Raw genomic sequence first — 16,794 nt, 5'->3', positions numbered from 1 at the left:
TAGGGACACCATCCCTGCCCATTTGTAATACATGATGCCCCACCAGTCTATAACCCCTCAATTGTTTAATTTTATTATTTCATAATTTCCCCCACTCCTTCCCTTGCTACTTCTCCTGTCATCCTTTTAGAAGCATAGAATTCTCACTAACCATACATTCGAAGCATGTGTCAATATGCCAGAATCTTGCTTTTAGGGTTGTCGAACATGATGTCAGATGGTGAATTTCTGCGAACCAGCTGTGGCTCCCCAAACTATGCAGCACCTGAAGTCATCTCCGGAAGGTATAACTTAGCATTGAGAAAACCCACTTTAATGCAAGTGTATGTTCAGGTGTGATTCTTGCATTTGTTCTTGTATTTGAAACTTATTCTGTACTACTGTTAAGGATAGCTGGAGCTCCCCCACTCCCTCCATTTTTAAAAGTGGGAGTGAATCTAGTGACAAAACCTTGTTTAGTTTTCTATGATTAAAAATAGAAAACGATCTTTCTAAAAAATTTAGAGTTATTAAAAGACATTTTTTGTTTATATACCTAAATAAAGAATTAGGTAAATATATTTTTAACCTGAATCCTTTTCATATGCAAGGAGTTTCCCTCCCCAAAATTCTTATTCACCCAATATGCAAAATTTTGTATCTGTCTATCTGTAATTTTGTTATGTTGGTACAGAGAACTATTCAGTGATAGACCAACCAATTTTACCCACCCACTTCCCAAATCTTAACAATGGTCTCTACCCCTTTTCCATACCTTAACAGTGGTTCCATCTGAAAGGTCTTATCTTCTAGCTTCTTTTAATCAATTTCTTTTTTCAAAAAAATGGTTGCTGCTGTCATGGGACAGAATGTTCATGACTTCCTGTTAAATTAATGATAAACAAAACTGTGAAGCAGTCATGCACTACAGTACTGCTGGCATTTGGCATTTATACAGCACCTTACCCATTGAAAGCACTGCCCAAACCCGAATTAATCTTCATCACACCCAGATGGAAGTATTACCTTTCCTTTCCCATTTCACAATTGTGAAAATGGAATCTCGGAAAAAAACTGATTTGCCCAAGTCCATGCAGCAGACCAGGGACAGAACCAGGATTAGAATGAAGGATTTCCAAATTTAGAATCCTGTACATATTCTTCATAACCACCTGTTTTCCAGTTACGCACCAGTTATTTTTTTATACTATGTCTGGTTTGCATTCATTTGAACAGAAAACAGGTGGCAAGATCCTAGTACACTTTCCCCATATCATTTTTACTGCTGTATCTCGTCTAACAGGCCAAATAAACACAGCATTTTGATTAATGTGGATTGTTTCTGATTAAGTTCCCTGTCACTTATGCCGGTGGAAGTGATGGCAGAGTTCCTTCTGAATTAGACCACCGGAGGACTGAGTTGAGGCAACAACTCCACTTACAGGGATCCATGAGTCATGCTGGCCAGACAGGGGGCAAAGCCAGAAAGTCCACAGCTGCTGCAGCTCCAGAAAGAAGCTGCAAATCAAGGTTGTCCCCACTTCCTTTAGTAGAGCTCTAACTATGCTTTCATTCAAGCAGTATAGACAATAGTGCTGTATCAGAGGACAGCAAAAGAAAAGGTACAAGTTACTGCCCTCTAGATCCCGAAGGATTGCAAGGACTCAACTGATTCAGTTTATTAGCAATGAATAAAAGAAACAAAAACACCATATACGTCGAAACCAGGTTCATCTACTAATCGCCTGACTATATTGCCTTTCGTTTATCAGGCCTCCCCTCAGACTCCCTCACTGCTGCTCAGCTTCTCATTTTATATCCTGGAAGGGTTTCCCACCCTGCCCTGCTCTTAAAGGGACAGCACCTGTCAGAGTTACCATTACAATGTTTTTCACGTAGCGTGGAGATTGGTCAGTCTGTTAGTTCTGTTCTACGACATTGCACATGGATTTATGTAGGAGACCAGAGTATGTGAGCGGATTCAAAATTCACCTTCTGCCATGGCCTGATGGCTAACACAGCATGAAAGGACAGGTTGCAAGACAGAGCAGATATATCTTGCTTGGGCCTAAAAAACAAATCAGTTTTCATCCTATCAATCTGGGAACTAGCAGAAACACTGGGCCCCCAGAATTGTCAAAAACAAGACCCTAAAGAGAGGTATACTTCTGCATCTAAATAATTGGCCAGTTTTTTTCCAAAAATGCTGAGTACTCACCTGCTTTCATTGGCCTCAGTAGGAGCTGCTGGGTGACAGGCACTTTTGAAAATAGAGCGAGCTATTTAGGTGCCTGAGTATGGCTGTAGGAACCCAACTTTAGGCATCCAACTTTTGAAATTTTGGCCAAGGAGGAGCATGCTCACAATATTACTGAAAAAAATCCAACCCTGAGTAATCAAAGGAGTGTATCAAGGGCACCCAAGCTTTGTGATAACCGAGCCCACATTAGCAGTTTCCTAGAAGCCTAAGTACTGGATCGGACTTGAATACAGATTTCTTACATAAAAAAGTAAATGTACACAGGTGTAATATTTGCTTGTAGTTATATCTGCGTTGGTGGATGTATAGAAATAGTTGGCTGAGTCCATCAGCCATTGGAACAAGAAAACAAGCTTTTCACAGAGCAGTTGGAGAGGAAGAGCAAACTTGGTTCCTAGCCTCTTAGATTCATTAGCCTCTGTGGGTTGCACCTCCACGTCTCAGTCAGAGAACCAGAGAAGCTACAGTGAGGCTGAGTTTTCGGACACTGGGGTAGGAGTACGAACTAAAGCATTTAGCCTGCAGGGTCCACTTTTAAAGCTCCTCTGCTATATTATAACCTCTACTACAAAGCATATAATGCTGATTGGCAAACAGATAAAACCTGGGAAGGAAATCTTCTCTGTTGGCTTGACTTTGTTTAGGTTGTATGCTGGCCCTGAGGTGGATATCTGGAGTTGTGGTGTTATTCTCTATGCTCTTCTCTGTGGGACGCTGCCATTCGACGACGAACATGTTCCCACGCTCTTTAAGAAGATCCGTGGAGGTGTTTTCTACATCCCCGAATATCTCAACCGTTCAGTTGCCACTCTCCTCATGCACATGCTGCAGGTTGACCCACTCAAGCGAGCAACCATCAAGGACATAAGGTAATGTCCCATGCCAGAAGTCACAGCAGAAGCCTCTCTCCTCAAATAGACCTTCTTGTGTGTGGTGAGCAAGCTGTGTTGTGGAACTCAGGGCTAGTTGACACTGAAAACTTACAATGGCAAAGCTACATCTCTCGTGGCATGAAAAATCCATACCCCTGAGAAATGTAGCTACGCCAACCTAAACCCTGGTGTAGACAGTGCTAAGTTGATGGAAGAATTCTTCTGTTGAGCTACCTACTGCATCTCAGGTAGGTATATTAACTACAGTGACGGGAGAACCCCTCCCATCGCTGTAGTGGGTGTCTACACTGAAGCGCTACAGTGGCACAGCAGCAGCTTTTTAAGCGTCAACATACCCATAGTTTATGAAGGTTAGTAGGTGCATTTCAGCAAGCAACCAGGACCTTTTATATTGCATTATAAAATGGTCTCAAAAATCCTTAACGGGGCTTGGCAAAAGTAGCCATATGATGCAGTAATGCTAAGAAATTAGCATTCATCTGCCACGTTTTGTTGCTTAATTTAAAAACTTCTCCTTCCTTCTGAATGCAGGTTCAGCATACAGTGTATTTAATATGCAGAGTCACAGCAAACATGAAAAGATGCATAGAGCAAGAATGCAGGATCCACAGCCCTAACTCTCAAAATTAAACACATGAAAAACGTTCCTTAATGAGGGCAAATGGCTCACCTTTAAATGTAGTATAATTTTCTCATCTAGCAAATTAATAAGATGGTGCTGTACCTCTATCTGCTCACATTACCATATAAATTCAGGTTAATGTGAGCACTGAGATTCTTTAGTAGATGTTTGGGCCTTTAAATATAATTAAAAATGCATGTCTGACAGCAGGACTTAAAGATTCTTATAGATTCTTAGAAACTGAATAATTTTAGTACGGTGTTGTAAACTAGGAGCATGCTCTATCTTTTGTGAAATTCATAATAATCATTAAATCTAAGTGATGTTTTAAAATAGGTATTTAAATGTCACAGCCATCCAAAAGTCCTTGGGTATTTAATTCATTTGGAAAGGATGGTTTTATAGTGCCACCACCGTCCTAAAGTGAAAATGGTGCCTTTATTTTCAAGTCTCTTAGTTTAGTGGATCTAATTGCATCTTGGGGAGGAATGCCTATGAGGCGACAACAGCTGGTAATGGGATGTGGAGAATGGTTGACCACTTGTAACTACATCAGCACAGCAGTGACCAAGAGTCATTACCATCTGATGGGTGTTTGGGGCTCAGGCCAGCTCCTAACATACAAATATAATCACAGTTGCAGTGCCGGATGAATGATATAGGGTTTAGTTCACTTGCAGGTGCTATTATTAGGGATTGGCAGCACACTTAGTCCTGTAGGTGTGGGTTTGCATGAGGAACCCCACCCCCCAAGGGCTCCTGCTCTGGGACGCCATCCAACACATTGTGTTTGCTGCCTTTGGGCTGCATACGACCATCCAATTGCTCCCAGAGGTTTAGAGGGGCAATTTTGTGGCAGGGTCTTTTCCAAATTATGCTCTCCAGGGTGTGACCAGTGCCCACCACAGTCCATGCATGAGAGGCAGATTTTAGGGGCCACTCCACCCCCATGCAGGAGTAGAGAAACACTCTGATTGCCAACTGTCTCTAAGACAGAGTTGCCCCCTAGTGCCTAGTGCGATAACCAGTGATTGCCACCAGTGTTTCCCCAGTCCCACTGCCCTATGGAGATGGAAGATGGATGCATGCTGAACACCTCCCCTCCCCCTCAAAGACTTTGAAAGCATTGGAAAAGGCAGTGGCCACAGTTCGTGCCTCAAGAAAAACTGAAATCCCAAGGGAGGCCAGTTGGGGGCCTGTCTGCAGATGGCACAGGCAAAATGGGGAGGGAGCAAGGGCGGGGGGCGCCTTTTGGAGGGTGGCCTGTCTGTAAACTGAACATCAGCCTGGGATTTGTGAACCAACGCTGACGTTCACTGATGTGGTGTCATGGGTTCCACTCACCACTGGTGGTGCCTCCTCCTGGGCCCTCTGGGGATTAGATCTGACCAGGCATTGCACCCTCCTCCAGCGTTCTCTCCCCCATCCTGCGGGCCCCTCTTGCTCCAGGAACAGCGGCCTCCCCTCCAGCCGGGTCACCACATGTTCCCCTATCCAGGGGTAGCAAAGTCCCTCTTGACAGGTTGGCTCAGGCACCCTGATGGTGCCACTTGGTCAGCAGCTGGTAGCGGGACCCAGGCCCATCCTCTAATCAGGGGCCTTCTAGTCAGCAGCCAAGGTCTGCATTCCTATTCCTTGCAACTATTCTCCTGAACCATCTCCCACCATCTTTGCTTTCCCCCACCCCCTCTGCCAGCCTCCCACCAACCTCCTCCCAGGGAGTATCCACAGACTACCCTCCATAGTCCTGAATACACCTTCCCTTCTCCCAGGGAATATCTGCAGCACCCCCTTGTTGCCAGCTTCTTAGTTTATATAGGCCTTACTTGGTCCTGTCCAGCTGAGCCTGTTCTACTTAAATCCCTGGCTCCGTTTCCAGTTGCAGGCTGGGGAGGTAATTGGCCTACCTGGCCACCTTCACCCTTGCAAGCCTTCTGTGGGGTGGACACCCCATCACATGCAGGAGACCCTGCACATATGCTCCTTGCTTTGTTTGGTGTGACTATTTCACACAACTCACAGTTTTGTTGGAAGTTACAACAGAAAGACTAAAAACAGAATCAGCGTGGCAACTGCACTGTCCTTCACCCCTCTAGTCAATATTGTTGTGGTACCTTAGTCTGAGGGAAGCATGCACTGGTGCTACCTGTGTGTTGATAAATAATTAATAGTTTGCAGGGCTGTCAAATCAAGGCCTTCCACAAGCACTTTGTTTGATAGAATATTATAGTAGTGGCCAGGCCTGTTTCGAGTTCCGCCAAACTCTTGGCCACGCTGATGTCTTGTGGCAATGAGTTCCACTGCCTAACTGAAGACACAGACATCACTAAAAATAATGGGCTTGATTGTCAACCGGTGTAAATTATTGTAGCTCCATTGAAACAACAAAGCTTTGCCAGTTTACACCAGCTGAGGGTCTGTCTGATTGGTTCGACCCCCTTCACCCTCCCCCCCACCTCGGGCTGTAGCTCATAGAATGAATCACCGCTAGGTTGCCCAACTGTAAATACAGACTCACGGCTACGCTCTCTCTCTGTAGTCACAGTTTCATTTCTTTTTCCCCTAGAGAACACGAGTGGTTTAAACAAGACTTGCCCAGTTATTTGTTTCCAGAGGATCCTTCTTACGATGCCAATGTCATTGATGATGATGCAGTGCGGGAAGTTTGTGAGAAGTTTGAATGCACGGAGTCGGAGGTGATGAACAGTTTGTATAGCGGTGACCCACAAGACCAGCTTGCAGTAGCTTACCACCTTATTATTGACAATCGGAGAATCATGAACCAAGCCAGTGAGTTCTACCTCGCCTCTAGTCCGCCCACTGGCTCATTTATGGATGACAGCACTATGCACATACCTCCAGGGGTGAAACCACACCCAGAGCGGATGCCTCCTTTAATAGCAGACAGTCCCAAAGCACGGTGTCCCTTGGATGCACTGAATACTACCAAGCCAAAACCTCTGACTGTGAAAAAAGCCAAGTGGCATCTAGGAATCCGCAGTCAAAGCAAACCGTATGACATTATGGCTGAAGTGTACCGAGCTATGAAACAGCTGGATTTTGAATGGAAGGTAGGAAATATCAGTGCTTTGTGGCCATTTTCAAGGATTATTTTCTTATAAGTTCTCCTGATCTGAATTGATCAGTGCAGTTAGTAAGTATTGTTACGGGATTGTCTGTTTTGAACTAATACCACTGTATTATCATCTCTAGTTTATTATTTTTACTTTTACAAACACTCAACATGAAAAATGCTAGTTGTGGCTAAATAAGCTCCACATGCATTACTGACATAAAATATGCACTTCCTTATTTTAACTCTCTCAGGCTTGGTCTACACTAACCCCCCAAATCGAACTAAGGTACGCAACTTCAGCTACGTGAATAACGTAGCTGAAGTTCGAAGTACCTTAGTTCGATCTTACCTCGGTCCACACGCAGCAGGCAGGCTCCCCCATCGACTCCGCGGTACTCCTCTCGTCTAGCTGGAGTACCGCAGTCGACGGCGATCACTTCCTGGTTCGACTTATCGCGTCCAGACAAGACGCGATAAGTCGAACCCAGAAGTTCGATCGCTCGCCGCCGAACTACCGGGTAAGTGTAGACATACCCTCAGCCTAGGTTGGAAGGATAATTCTCTCTTATTTAGCTGTAGGGAAAGCAGGAGCTGGTCCTATTTCTAATTTTAGTGACAGAATACCTTGAAAGCTCTTGCATGGGTCATAACAATCACATGTCCGGAAACTACACAATCTGTTCCCTTTATTCTTTTCTGAAGGGCTATATAGGCTGTGTTACTCTATGGACAAAAGTTATTTTGCTAGTGAAACTGTATTTATTATTGGTGAAGGTACATCCATGTCTAGCTCATGCTTACAGTCACTTAACGCTTCCCAAACAATGCACCTGTTGGGGCTGAACTTTCTCATGCTTGATTTTTCTTTTTTTGCTTTGGTAATAGTCTCTTTTTACTGGGTTTTCTGAGCTATCGGTGCATGGGACAGGACAGGTATTTTTGCAGCAGCTAGCTATTTGATTTTTCTTGTGCTCAGATAAATTCTTGCCATTGATTTAGCCCTCGTTAAGAACGCCTGTGCCTGATTCTCCACAGCCTCGTGTAGTCACTTACCTGTGACCAGCTGACTCATTAGCCTTTTACAACCACTTTGCACCAGGGTAAATAGCAACACAAGATGAAAGGCAGTGCAGAATCAGGCCCATCACCATTGACACGCCGGCATGACACAGCTATGTTTATCCCCACTAGTTCATTCTAGAATGGTTTACTTAATGGTGTAGAGCATGTGAACGTTACCATTGCTGCATATGCTACTTTTGAAATGCCGGCATTTAAAACATCACCCATAATAATGTGTTAAAGTTTCCAGCATTTAATTCATTTTTGGGTAGCTATGTGAAACGAGTGGGGAAATGGCTCAGCTCAGGCCCCTGCGTGCAGTAACTGAGTCCCATCATTAGAGGCAGCTCAGGACAGGTTTGAAAACTACTTTACAGACTGTGGCAATTACAAGTTTTAGTGGTTCCACAAAGGAGTTAACCAAGTGTGAAGTTTTCATAATTATAATGCCAGAACGAACCATTAGATCATTTAGTCTGTGGCTCGCAACTACTGTACCTCTTTCAGCAGTCTGATATGTCTTGTGTACCCCAAGTTTCACCTCACTTAAAAACGACTTGCTTACAAAATCAGACATAAAAATACCCAAAAGTGTCACCGCACACCAGTACTGAAAATTGCTGACTTTCTCATTTTTAACCATAAAACTATAAAAGACATCAATTGGAATATAAATATTTTACCTACATTTCAGTGTATAGTTTATATTGCTCTATCTACAAGTCATTGTATGAAATTTTAGTTTGTACCGACTTCACTAGTGCTTTTTATGTCCCCTGTTGTAAAACTAGGTAAATATCTAGATGAGTTGATGTAGAAGATTTCTGCATGCCCCCAGGGGTACACATACCCCTGATTGAGAACCACTGATCTAGTCTGATCTCCTGCATAAGACAGACCGTAGAACTTCCCCCAGTCACCCCTGTATCGATCCCAATTACTTGTATTTGACTAAAGCATATCTTCTAGACCTTGAACTGTTTTCTAACACAGGTGACTGTATTCAAGTTTTACCCCACTCCCTGTTTTGGCAGGCGGAGGGCAGAGTAAAGGTGTTTAGTTACAATGGAGCAGAAATATATTATTACCATTTCATTCAACTAATATTTGCTCTCTGAAGTAAATCTGAATGTGTCGCTCTTCTTCCCCAAGAAAATTCTCTCTCTGGTCAGTGAATTGATTTGCTGTCGTTTCTGGAAGCCCGCTCCCTTTCTCTTTTTTTGGTATTATTTATTTGGATGGCAGTAGCACCTGGAGGCCAAGTCCCCATTGCCCAAGGCACTGTCCAAACATACGACAGAATCCCTGCCCCAAAGAGCGTACAGTCTAAATAAAGATATTGGGGTCTGCAACAACTAATAGCTTGGTTACATGCACAGCAAGACAGAGAGCTAATGAGCCAAATTTATCCCTGGTGCAGCTCTACAAACGGAAGTGGAATTACACCCAGAATGAAGTTAGCTAAATAGTTCTGTAGGCGATGAAGTTTTTTCTAGTATTCGGCTTGAGCAATAATCGTCCGCCCCCTAAGACTTAACTCCACAAACAGGTTTCGCATCCCAACAAACCTGCCATCCATGCAAATCCTTTATAAATTATGTACAAAAGGAAGAGATTGTATTGAGAGTTACACATGTGGGCTAGCAGGGTGGCAAGAGAGGTGCGCACAACCCTAACTGAAAAGCACTTAACATAAAAAAAAAACACAAACACATTTTGGAAGAAACTAGGATATTTATTTATTTATGTTAAAGCAATCATTCTTTCCAACGTTCTTTTCTTGAAATGTTTCACGCGGGGGGTGGGGGGGGGGGGGGGGGGGGGGGAGGGGGAGAGAGAGGGGGAGAATGTTCTTTCTACCATCTTGAATTTTATTCCTGAAAGAAAGTTACCTGTTTTAGGTGGTGAACGCCTATCATCTTAGAGTGCGTCGAAAGAACCCGGTGACCGGGAATTATGTGAAAATGAGTTTACAGCTTTACCAGGTTGACAATCGCAGCTATCTTTTGGACTTTAAAAGCATTGATGGTAAGCAGGAAGTGTTGTGGCATGACAATTGAATCGCATAGAATGGGGAATTTTGAGGGTTTTGTCACTTTACGTTTTCAAACTCTCCTATGGTATCTGCTAGTGTTTCTAGTCCACTTGAGTAACTCTGGTCCATTCATCTCCACTAGCGCTACTGTGACAGTTTAATAGTTCTTTATACTTGCGAAAGGGGAAAATCAATTCCAACGAGCCTACCCATTTGTCACTGCACAACATACTTTTTCCTCATCTGCTGCAAACTTGTTTTGATCTTAAGTGATCACACACAGCGAAGTGTGTAGAAGTAGCTAGATACCAGAGCACATATGTATTTTTACTTTATAGAATCTCCCAAGCAGGTACACACAGCGAGCTTTAATCTAAGACTACCTTTTCCCCCTACTAATGTAACACACATTTTAATTGGCACACTTCTAGGGTGAAACCCTGGCCCCACTGAAGTTAACAGGCGTTTTGTCACTGGCTTCAGCGGAGCCAGAATGTCATTCCTAGCATGTGTCTACTGTTGATGTAAGTGTTCCTTTCTTGGCCAGGCCTCACCCCGGGGTAGCAGCTGAGTAGATTTTAAATAACGCTGTTTGTTTGTGCATTTAAGATGATGTCATGGAGCAGAGGTCAGGCTCCTCCACACCACAGCGCTCATGCTCTGCGGCTGGTTTGCACAGACCAAGACTGAGTATTGATTCTACCACTGCTGAATTCCAGTCGCTTACTGGATCCCTGACTGGCTCCTTGATTGGGAGTGTGGCCTCCGTTACTCCACGCCTGGGAAGCCACACCATGGATTTTTTTGAAATGTGTGCCAGTCTGATCATGGCATTAGCTCGCTGATGCTCAGTGCTGAGTCCCATCCCTCGTCACGCGTGATTGCACTGAAAATCTGGTCCTAGGTTGTTTCTTTTTCCGTTGGTTTTGTCGTATCCTGGGCATAGTGTACACTGTAGTGCAACCCCCCCCACCCCCCACCCCAAGACCCAATACTCCCTTCAGTGGATCCAGTTCCCATTACAAAGCACTGAGGGAACTAGAAACAGGCTTGTCTCATTTATTACACTAGTTTCACCACAGTATAAACCAAACTGCTTTTACTAGTGAAGATGAATGGGAAAAAACTGGGCATGGCTTTAAAACAGTAACTGCATCAGTAAACAACCCTTCCCTAAGTGCTATCTGTCTCTACTTACGGAAACTTGGCTAGCCTCAATATCTACAATATGGGTATTCTCTAGTGACATCTACAGTGCATCCCCTCTGCTATTCAAGGGGGCTCACTAGGGTGAACCAGACGAAAGGTATAGACAAGTAACTATATTAAACAAAATCCAGCTGTAATAAAACTACTGCAATATTTACAAACTGATGCCTGCCGGCCTCTGTTAACAGCTCTGGCATAAAAACCAGCAGCTGGCTGCATGGAGGTTTCTGTGATCTTGGAACATGCAACCCTATTTTATATATAAGGTGGCAGAAGTGCAGGGTCACACACAAGGCACAGCTCACACCTCTCTGAGACCTTCACACATTAAGGCTTTGAATTAGAGAGAGCTGTTTCCCCAGAAGATTTCCCCTTCCCTCCTCCATTTCAGCTGCTTTGGGTCTATGGAATAGTCCTGGCCTGGTGGCCTCTTTTTAATGTTTAAGGCTATGTGGCTTTCCGCCCCTCTGGCCACCAATTACATTGCACAGTGTACACTCCACCTGCTTTCGATCACATTAGGGCTCCTGTAAATTACTACAAGCCGCGCCTCCTACAAAATATTTCAAATAGCTGCCTCGTAAGCAGCACTGATTTCTGACCTGGGGAAAAATTCTTAACGCCTCAGTAGCTGAAGCCTATGCCAAGTTTTGTGCAATGCCCTGTTTAACGCTTCTGAGCGGTGAGAAATAGTCACCGATCTCTCCTTCAGGGTGTCATCCCTCCTGAGCAGAAGCAAGTGGGGGAGAGGCAGAGGGATTGGGTGGAGGGAGCCATTCGAGAACAGGATACTGATGGTACTTTGTGGGAGCAGAGAAAGAAAGAATCTAGAAGAGGGATTGTTGGGGAGTTGACACTGTCTGGGTGGTATTATCAAGGACAGTGGGAACTGGGAGGGGGAAGAGAACCGCTCCAATCTGCTCCTCACCCCATTAGCTGTCCAGGCCCATCCCAATCCTCTTTCAGCCCATAAGTGACAAATAGCTGGCTTGCTTAAGTGGTAGTGGCAATTTTCCTTTGTGAAATGCACAGGCACTAGGCAATAGGGTTTACATTTCAAATGATCTCTCTCTTAGCAAGTCCTTTTCTTTATCCTTGATCCCTTCCCCAAGTCAGCTGCCAAATGTACCTTATCAGTCCTACAGTATAGAGGGTCTCCCTCTTGTACTGTTTCATGATAGTCAGCAGTTAAGTTTCAAAGTGGCGTTCCAGGCCTTAGGGCTTTCGTGTACTTCTAACGCTTAATAGACTGTGACCTTCGCTGCTATACCGATAAGGTGGGGATGTCTTAGGGTTTTATTATTTCTTTACTATTGGCTAACTGCAGGATAAGCTTTTGTTAAAATAAAGAGAGGGACGTGTAAGGTTAAAAGAGTTGTTACACAAGGGTAAACGCCACCTCACGTATGGACTTTTTACCAAGTTTTTTTAAATTCTTTGGGTTTAATCTAATGGGTACCATTGGCATTTGCCTAATTTTGCTATGGTATTTAATTCCCATCACCTGACTATCAGAGGCTAGGGTCAAACTAATCAAGTCAAGAAACAGACGCTGCATGAAAACATTGCCAAAAGTCTTGACAGTTTATTTAAAAAAGTAAAAGGAGAATTTTGGCAAGGTGGCTGCTTCCACATTAGTGAAAACAATCAACATTCTACTTGTAAAGCTATTAAAAACAATCTATAAGGTTCTTTGGCTAGGAATTATTTATTTTGTTATCAAGCTCCACTATACATCCTGAAAGTTTCTATAAGAAGCAAGGAAAAGCATCATTCGTTGGGGCTTTTGTCTTAACCATTTTAGATAATGTAGACAAACATGGGATATTTTGCTACCTACTGGTTAGTGGGACACTTTCAGCTTTAAAAAAAAAAAAAAAAAAAAAAAAAAAGGCTAATTTTTAAAAACAAATTGCCTTACTTTTGTTGCTGATCACACCTTAGACTTACACAAATGTAACTTTACAACTCCGGCTTTTCCACTATCTGTGCCCATTGTTTACCCTCTGCCTGTCTTTCAGGTTAGGCAAGGAGAGCAGCGTAGTCAGTTTCAAAATCAATTTCACTGTCAGATTCCTGTATACAGTACACTAGCTCAGTGCTGCAGTATTTGAATTACAAGCCCTACAGCAGAATGGCTGTGCTTTTAAAAGAAACCAGGAATGTGTGTTGTGTTCTTAGGTTATGTAACAAGCAATTTTTGAAAAATTAATTAAAATACTGTAGGGTGGATGAATCTCCATGGCTTTGAACCTGTGCCTGGTATGTATAAAATTTTACAAGCCTTTTGCTTGGGTAGAAGTGATTATGCAAGTCAGTGGAGAATCCAGCCCCCCACCTCTAAACATGTGGGGCCAAATTTGATTTCCTTCTGGCCCCTGTAAGTTCATGTCACTTTAGGAATAGGATTCCAGTTTTGTCCGCACATCACCTGTCTAGCATTTTAAATACAAAAAGTAACAGAACTTTGTTCTTCTGTTGAAAAATGCAGTGCTGATAATGTACCTCAGGATCCTGCAGACCCAGGCCCATGCCTGGAGAAAGTAGAAAGTGTTGCACATGACCTGCATATTTTCTGCACCAAATTTTTTACAACACCTTTGGGGAAAAATCCTGGGCATTGGGAAAATGGACCTTTCTGATACATAGGATATGCCTATCAGGCCTTGACCAGAGCAGGTTTTCAGTTTTAAGGCAGGAAGGGGTAGACTAGTACAGTGGTGGACTATTGGAGGCTGGCAGTAGTTTGGACATTGTATATGGAGGGCATCTGAAAGGTGAGCATGGCCTACTACTCATTAGTATCTAAGTCATGACAACATGGCCTCCATTACCCAGCATTGGGCACCACAGTCTTCAATCTATTTGTCCTTTATGGTCAGGTAGGGAAGTGTTAATTATCCCCACTGACCCAAGGTCACGCACAGAGTCTGTGGGAGAGCAGGGAACTGAACTCTGCTTTCCCACACCCTACTTTAGCACCATGAGAGGATACTTCCGCTCATCCCAGGACAGTGGTGTAGCACAGTGACAGTGTCAGTAAGAGAGAGTGAGAGGAAAGAGGGCAGGAGAACAGAACAAACAGCTAAGGTTGTTTCTCAGACAGAATAAGAGCATTAGGTCTGGTCTACACAGTGGGGGGGAGGAAGATTGATCTAAGATACGCAACTTCAGCTACGTGAATAGCGTAGCTGAAGTCGACGTATCTTAGATAGATTTACCTCGCGGTGCAGGATTGATGGCTGCGGCTCCCCCGTCGACTCCGCTACCGCCTCTCGCTCTGGTGGAGTTCCGGAGTCGACGGGGAGCACGTTTGGGGATCGATTTATCACGTCTAGACGAGACGCGATAAATCGATCCCCAGTAGATTGATTACTACCCACCGATCCGGCGGGTAGTGAAGATGTACCTTTAGACGGGGTGATGAGGCAAGCCTGAATTTCCTCCTGGAGAAAAGAACAGACCAAAAAGGTGTATCTTATATCAGCAGCATAGCAGAGTTATAAATCTTACTCAAAACCCATGCATTTCCTCTGGTCTAGAGCCTGTTTGATTTTCTAGGGGAGATAACTATGTAAAAACGTACTTTTCATTGTACGAGTCCCATGTCCCTATTTTTTCAGTATGTTTGAAATGGACAGACACTTAGCCATAACCCATGCTGAAAACAGAGTAGCATCCCATCAAGTCACCTACCCTGTGCCCAGGAGGTGAGTAAAAGGAATTAGCTATGAAGGATCAAAGGGTTTAAGATTAAGATGTAATCTTGTAAATCACATCTGTTTAAGTGTAAAGTCCCGTTGCCTTAAAATTGCTTGTCTTTGAGATTTCCTATGCAGCAGGACGAATTCCTTTAAACAGAGCTTCTTTAAGATGACACACTCCCTTCCTACAGGGTCAGGACAGGTGGAATTACTAGGCAGTAGGGTAAGAATTACCACTTACACAGCACTTTACATCTTTAAGATGCTGTGCAAACATTAACTTATGAATGAAGCCACACAACCATGCCTTGTTGAGTAGGTAGTAATAGAGTATCCCAGTTTTACAGATGAAGAAACACTTCCCAAAAGAGGCTAAGCAACTTTTCTACGACAAGTCAACAGAACACATTAGTAGCAACCAGACTAGTACTCAGGTGTTCCTAACTGTCAGCTCCTATAGTCAATTTACTAGACAACACTGCCTCTGCAGAAGGCTTGATCCAGTAACACCGCTATTAATACAGAACATTAAATTATCCATTCAACAGACTAACCCAGCTCAGCTGTATATTTTGGAATCTTTTGAGGAACTGTATTAGTTAATGCTACTCATATAGGACCATGCTTCTGGCGTCTAACAATACAGAAGCTGCTGTACTCAGATATAGTTTCAGATGGTTATTATCTACATCTTTAGCCTACTTTTTGGTTATACTTATGCATTTATGATCATTTGGGCAAGCAGGGTAGATATATTTTAATTATACAGACTTGAACTACTCAAAGTGCAATTTTCAAGCAGTGGATATTTACATTTTGCAAATCACAGGTTTACCAGGATGTCAGAACACTGACATTTTCTAGACTTGAAATTGAACTTTTAAAGATTGAAGGCAGGATCATTTTTAACAAGACAGGTTCATTTTTACCCCACACTCAACATATTAAAATTTAGTCCTTCCAAAAGTGTACTTTAGTACAGACATACTAACATTGCAGGAAGAAATGAAACAGCTTTTTGTCAGTCACTGCTGTATTCTTATTGTGGTAATACCAATTCATTTACATCAAAACAGAAGAGGATATCTAGTTTAGACCTTATTCTATCAATTCCTGCCCAATTTACAGAAAACTCAAGCATCAGTGGGGTATTTTATACATCAGATTTAGAAGAAAAAATCCATACACTATACATACAAAATGAATTCGTGCCTTCTACATATGTTAATTGCAGAAAGTCATAATTTCATTTCACTTGGTCTGCAAATAACATTTGATTCAGCATCAGGCTGACTAGAAATACATAGAATCTTTATCAATACTTGAAGTGCATTTGTTGTGTTCTCATTTTGGCTCAGTCTTTAACTGGCTTAGTTCTAGAAAGAAATGTCACTCAGATCCACACCCTATTGATAAAAGACACTTGCTCTAATTTCTTTAATATTTGACTTGTAATGTACTAGGATGCAGTGAAGTGCAACTTAAAATGTACCATCAAGCTACTGCATTCGCCCTTATGTTTTGCCCAAAGTCTTATTTTCAATATTTCCTGCTGCTTATTTAACGCTTCCCGTTAGTGTGCTTTTGGTTCTTCCCCATCACACATTTGAATAATTATTTTTATATCTTCTTTTTGTAAGACACACTGGAAGATAAAATTACTCCGATTTAACATGGACTATAAATGTATTGGTGAGTAAAATGTACCCACTACCACACACACAATCATGCTTCAAGTCTTCATGGAGATTGGTATCAGTCAGATTTTTAACTGACACTCTTAAAAAAAAAAAAAAATCCCACATTGTGTATGTGTTTTTGTGACTGAACACTGACTCAGTACAAACTATGATATTGATATTATATGCAATGGTCTAAGCACACATCTTTGCCATTGTTAATAATCAGGAGAACTGGTCAGCATATCAAAGATCCAAATGGTAAGCTTGAATTA

At 42.8% G+C, this 16,794-nt stretch overlaps 1 protein-coding gene across 1 annotated transcript in view; it reads left to right on the top strand.

The window, feature by feature from the left end:
- LOC113406541 (5'-AMP-activated protein kinase catalytic subunit alpha-2) overlaps positions 1–10,889 on the top strand; it is a 30,847-nt gene extending 19,958 nt beyond the window's left edge. Inside the window, exons 5-9 of the mRNA XM_026651817.2 lie at positions 197–284; positions 2,884–3,108; positions 6,321–6,825; positions 9,794–9,920; positions 10,537–10,889. Coding sequence (XP_026507602.1) covers positions 197–284; positions 2,884–3,108; positions 6,321–6,825; positions 9,794–9,920; positions 10,537–10,772 — 1,181 coding nt within the window. The 3' untranslated portion in view covers positions 10,773–10,889. The remainder of the gene's footprint in view (positions 1–196; positions 285–2,883; positions 3,109–6,320; positions 6,826–9,793; positions 9,921–10,536) is intronic.
- The last annotated feature ends 5,905 nt before the right edge of the window (positions 10,890–16,794 follow it).

The sequence above is a fragment of the Terrapene carolina genome, unplaced genomic scaffold (genome assembly GCF_002925995.2).
Source record: "Terrapene carolina triunguis isolate 2854851 unplaced genomic scaffold, T_m_triunguis-2.0 Scaffold103, whole genome shotgun sequence".
Classification (NCBI taxonomy): domain Eukaryota; kingdom Metazoa; phylum Chordata; order Testudines; family Emydidae; genus Terrapene; species Terrapene triunguis.
The sequence above is the reverse complement of the archived record's forward strand: the minus strand, read 5'-3'. Positions and strand labels throughout refer to the sequence as shown.